Below are 6,000 nucleotides of genomic sequence, written 5' to 3' on the forward strand. Positions count from 1 at the left end.
AAACTCCACAGATTGCCAGATGTCCGTGTTGGCACAGACTGGGGCTAGAAATTTTTTTTTAATTCACTAACTTTATTTTTTTTAATTCTTCCTTTTTCCTCCACCAGCATGTCAAATTCTTAATTTTAATTTCAGACCTCAGTTGGTTTTATTTCTTTTAGGGCACACAAAGAGTGTTTGTGTGTTTCACTTTTTCTTTTATTTGCAGGTGGGCTTCTCCTATGGTTCAGGTGCCACAGCTACCAAGCCCTTGATAATCTGGTTCTCTGGACGGCTCCCCTAAGGGAGAAGGCTCCTACTCTTCACCAGCTGACTTTGCAAACTTGCAGAGCAACTGTTTTGCATTAGCAATGCCAAGATTCAGTTAAGAGGGCAGATTCCAGCAAATCAAAATTAGAACATTTTGCTAATCACAGTTGACAATCTTAGGATTGTCAGTGGAAAAATTAGATTTTGGACTACCAGCCCTGGCCAAAGCATGCATAAACGTGTGGACAACCGGCTGGCTTCCACCTTCAGCTCAGTGTGCATTTCAGGGCACAGCCTGAGAATGAAGTGTATCTGTGTGCACCTCAACCAGGGGTTTCTTTTGTTACAGGTTTTAACGGTTATTATAAATCCTTCCTTGGTTATACATGTATGTATGTTTTATACTTGCAGTTTCTTTCATTTAGAGCCTTTCTGTGGGGTTGGGGGCTCAAATAGAATCAAGCTTTGTGGGGGTTCTCTGAATACAGTCACAAGAGTGATCCAGACCTAGTCTGAAAGCTGAATCTCGGGAAGTTGAGTCCGTTATGTCACTGTGTCCATGAGATTCCCATATGTGCTTTTGATAAGCTCCACTGAGCTGCTAGGGACATAGCATCTTCATCATCCTGCTCAGTAGAGCTGCACACTTTAATTCCCCTTCCTACAGTCAGGGAAAGAGATGTGGTCTTTAGTAGTCCCAGTCACATCCCCTGTATGAGGCAGCGCTTTCACCACTTGGCCATGTGTGGTAAGTACCCTGACTCTGGAAAATGCACACAGTAAAGGGAATAACTTGACTGCAGACTTCGCTTTGAGAGCACCAGCCTCTCGAATCTCAGCCCTGGCACCAGTGAGGATAACTGTGGATTACTTCCACATGCCTGGCACACTGCTTACCTGTTCCCACTCCCACTTTTGCATTTTCCCCACTCTGCCCTTTGCTCCCCTCTAACTTCAGTGAGGCGGCAGCAGTTATGGAAAGAGTAATGTTCATGCACAGACGAGGCCAGGGAAGGCACCCAGTTGCAGCATGCATACCGCCACCTCCTCTGCTTCCCCACTCAGAGCACATGTCACTAGTGGATAAGAGCATTCTCCTTTCCAGTAAGCCCAGATTTGGATTCAGGCTCCTTCCTACCAAAATGCTCCAGGTAGCCATTTTCCAAATAGAGTTGAGACTCCTCTTGAAACCTCTTTGCTGGCTCCTGACTTTGGCCTTAAAGTAATTACTTATAGCTGTTCTCTACCTTTAAACTGAGAGGAGTCAATTCACTCAGTTGGAGGAGAGAAGGTTGAGAAGACTGTCTCCAGAAATAATGCAAACAATAGATAGGCATTTGCCCTTCTAAGAATCCTTACCATGATGTTTTTTGGTTTTGTTTTGTTATTTGTGTTTTTTATGTCTATTTGTTTGTTTTGAGAGAGAGAGAAAGAGAGAGAGAGAGCAGGGGAAGGGAAGGGAGAGGGGGAGACAGAGAATCCCAAGCAGGCTCCACGCTGCCAGCACAGAGCATGATATAGGGCTCAAACTCACAAACTGTGAGATCATGACCCAAATCAAAATCAAGAGTTGGAGGCTTAACTGACTGAGCCACCCAGGTGCCCCTTATTACTTGTTTTTAATCAAGAGGGAAGATTGACGTGGTGAATAATGCCAAAATTAAAATGTATTGAGTTGTTATGGTTAGCATGTCTGCAGCAGCCATTTGATTGTCTAAATTCTGGTTAGATGCAGAACTGTTCTTCCATAGGACTTTTAAATATCCAAGAACATTTGCTTATTGTCAAAACATTCTAGGTAACACTTTACCCCATTCTCATCCCATTTTTGCTTTCTCTTCCCATCCTCCTTTTCAGAAAACAAAAACAAAAACAAAAAACCCAACCACATGAAAACCAAGACACTAGTCAATGGATATGGACAAAACTTCTGTATATGTTTAGTATAAAACAAAAAGTTAACAAATATTTTTCTGCTGGAGGCACTGGTAACATAATCTGATGTATCCACTATGAATCACACAGGATATATTTTATCAGACAGTGAATAAAATCTGACGGGTTGTTTTTCTTTTCATGATAACATGAAAACAGATTTCAAAGGCTAATACAAAAGAAGTTATAATAGGGCAAGTAACAGTTTTCTGCTTTTCTAATTCAAGTTATATAAATGCACAAACCACTTGAAATCTTGCTCCTGTAATGCTTAGAAATTAAATCCAGATAATACAGCATCAAGGAGTGATCTGTCTTTAATATTATTGCTTGGGCTTTTTTTGGCGGGGGGGAACTCTTTTAAATAAATGCTAAATGAAACATGAGCCACCTATGTGATTAATAACAAGGCATGCCTGTCCTTTCTTACAGATCTCTGTCCTCAAAATATCAAGAGATCTTTGACAAGCATAAGTCAGGGGACTGCAAAGATGGTAGACTTGAGAACGCCTCAGGCCATCCCCTAATCTGCCTTAAAAATTAAAAAAAAAAAAATTCCCAAGCATTGATTCCACCAGTGTTATTCACTTATGCAGTTAAAAAGTATTTATTATTTTCTATGTGTCCCTTTGTCTGTGATAGGCCTACATGTGCCTCAGTGAACAAATAAGTAGAGCGACAGAATGAATGAAGTAGAGTCCCTCCCCCAAGAGCTCACTGTCTATTGTGGGAGGGAGGATGAGGGTCCGGGTGGGATATCCTATGACCAAATACTATGGTAGAGTCTTGCTCTAGGAGTTGACCTAGCCTTTCTCTTGGCATTTATGTCCCTTAGCCAGTTTAGCCATTCCATTCAGAAGAAATACCACAGACATTAGTTGTTGCATTTTGGTTTTTGAACCTTGAAGACTCCTGCAAACACTCACTCAGCCCTCTGCCCCATGTCTGTGTCTGTGCATCTGTGTGTTATCCGTGGTCAGACTGATGTCTGGACCAGTCCCCCCTTCTGCCTGTCCCCCCAGGTTCTCCCCAATCACCATTGATGGGATGACAAGCCTTGTGGGAATGAACATCCCTGGTCACACAGGAACAGGCTGGTGCATCTTTGTCTACAACCTATCCCCTGACTCTGACGAGAGTGTCCTCTGGCAGCTCTTCGGCCCCTTCGGCGCAGTGAACAACGTCAAGGTCATCCGCGACTTCAACACCAACAAGTGCAAGGGATTTGGCTTTGTCACCATGACCAACTATGACGAGGCGGCCATGGCCATTGCCAGCCTCAACGGGTACCGCCTAGGAGACCGAGTGTTGCAAGTTTCCTTTAAAACCAACAAAGCCCACAAGTCCTGAATTTCCCATCCTTACTTATTAAAATATATATATAAATATATATGAACAAAACACGTGCGCGCACACACACGCACACACATACACGCACACACACACACACACACACAAAAGAGAGAGAAACAAACTTTTCGAGGCTTATATTCAACCATGGACTTTATAAGCCAGTGTTGCCTAAGTATTAAAACATTGGATTATCCTGAGGTGTACCAGGAAAGGATTTTATAATGCTTAGAAAAAAAGAAAAAAAAAACAAAAAAATACCTTTGATGCATTGAATGTTCTTTCATAGCTGTCGTTGTTGAATATAATATACATAGATAGCGATGTGCAGGGATTTTAACCCAGCCAGCTAACTTTACTACCTTCCTTGAAGGTGGGTCTTTTTAAGATGACCATTCGCTCATTTGAAGAAGAAAAACAAAAAACAAAAAAAAAATAATAAAAATAAAACAATTTTTACAAAGTAATGGGATTCAAAGAAAGAAAAAAAAAGATTTTTCTTTTTTGTCGAAAAGTTGATCCAATCAGATTGGTAAAAAACCCCCACACAAATTAAAGAGGAATAATAAAAATTGCAAAAATGAAAAAAAATTTTGCAAATTTTTTTATTTTTCCTTTTTTCTTTTATATCATGTGAACTAAAAACAGTCTTCTGTTAGGGGATGGGGGCAAGGGGGATACCTGATGACATTAACAATTTAATAACATTAACATTGTTGCCAAAGAGGTGGTCTCTTTGCTGAAAATGGGTTTCAAGAAAAATCTATTTTTATAAAATATAAAGAATTTTTACAAGAGAATCTGGATTTGAGAAAAAAATATTTTGACTGGCTAATTTAGGGGAAATTGACAACTTTGTCGCGTTCATACTGCACTGGTAACTTTTTAGAGATCAAGATGTGTGTTTTAAACTGGATTCGTAGACTGTTTTTTGAAGGATGGGCTATAAACAGATGATCTTCATATCTTTTCATAGCATGTAATAATAATAAAAAAAACAATTATTAATTACTAGGGGAAAGGAGTGTTCGTTCTACCCAGGGTACCACAGTTCCCCACAGTCAAAACCCAAAAGCAAGGAGATGAGTTGAAAGACAGTTTTTCTTTAAGTCATCAGTATGGGATGTCAGCAGAACAAAAATTAAAAAGATTAATTTTCCTTTGATCTAAAACTTCCTTAGTTTGAGCAGTAGGTGCTACGAAATTATTTACATATCTTAGTATCATAGTTAAATGTAATGTGTTTAGGAGAGGAAAACAAAAGATACATTTGCTTTAAATTCATTAAGGAATTTTCAAATTCACTTTGTAGCCCATGCTGGTAGAATTGGGCTGTGTTGGTACATTTGAAACACTGTTTATGTTGCTTGAAACACTTATTTATTTAATCGCCGATGTGATGATGCCTATGGCCGAGATCAAATATAGCTAGATTGGCTAGACTACTTATTTGTTTACTTAAACTATGGGAAGAAGCATATTATTGTGTCATTCTGTTGTGTGTGTATGTGTATATACAATATAAATATATATATATAAAGTTATTTTTTCTTTGGGTTAATTTATTATAAGTTGTAACACTTGGCTAGTTTTGTTTGTATATGTCTTAAAATGTTTTCTTATGATATTTAAGTGACAGTTAAAGAGGTATCAAGGTAACTTGTGTAGATCTATTGTTTGATATATTGTCATGTTTGTTGTGAATATTTTTTCTTCCTGCACAGTAGAAAAATAAAAACAACTGGGTCTTTATTTTAATGTAATTCAGATTGGGGAAAAAAAACAGAGCTAAGGGAACAAAATGACTGAGGGAGCATTCTCCCACGTCCAGTGCACTGATCATTTTAGTATGTTTGTGCTTTGTACGGTTATATATTTAAAACAAAAACAAAACAAAAAAATACAAGGGTTCATGCTCTTCCCTGGGTAATAGAAACAGTTACTCGCTATGCATAATCTAGTTGATAGTTAAATTTGCTATTGCTTTTCTTGTCTTGTTATATAAAATCTTTTCAATACAAGTTTAGTCTTAATGGTAATAAAACGTTATGGTTATTTATAACTTGTGCTTATTTTGTGCGTTTTTTCCCATGCTGAACCCACTAAGTGCATGTAGACAGAACTGTTGTTTTCACACCGAAGAGGCAAACTTTGTAGTAGTAGTCGTAGTGGTAGACAGATAACGAAAACCAAGGCTGCATCATAGACTCCTCCTTTAAATTTTTTTTCTGTTTTTTTTTCCTCTTTTCGGTTTTGGAAAAAAAAAAAAAACACCAGATTTCAGTTCAGAGAACACTCGTTCAACATTCAGGGAAAACTTTTTACATCACCTGCTATGAATGAACGCAGTTTGCTGGCAAAGTTTTGATGCATTTGCTAAGCATTAGTGGGAAAGGCGTGCCAAAATCTCTTCTCTATATAATGTGTTCACTCTTGGGGGAAAAAAAAAGGAAAAAAAATCTTAGG

General features: G+C 38.5%; 1 protein-coding gene across 3 annotated transcripts in view; it reads left to right on the forward strand.

Moving 5' to 3' along the window:
* ELAVL4 (ELAV like RNA binding protein 4) overlaps nt 1–5,773 on the forward strand; it is an 89,788-nt gene extending 84,015 nt beyond the window's left edge. For 2 of the 3 annotated variants that reach the window (XM_077779762.1, XM_077779761.1), the window contains exon 7: nt 3,165–5,773. In XM_077779762.1, the coding sequence (XP_077635888.1) occupies nt 3,165–3,534 (370 nt within the window). In that variant the 3' untranslated portion in view covers nt 3,535–5,773. The remainder of the gene's footprint in view (nt 1–3,164) is intronic. The other variant, XM_077779763.1, reaches the window with a different exon arrangement.
* The last annotated feature ends 227 nt before the right edge of the window (nt 5,774–6,000 follow it).

This window comes from Crocuta crocuta, unplaced genomic scaffold, assembly GCF_008692635.1.
Source record: "Crocuta crocuta isolate KB4526 unplaced genomic scaffold, BGI_CrCroc_1.0 scaffold168, whole genome shotgun sequence".
Classification (NCBI taxonomy): Eukaryota; Metazoa; Chordata; class Mammalia; order Carnivora; family Hyaenidae; genus Crocuta; species Crocuta crocuta.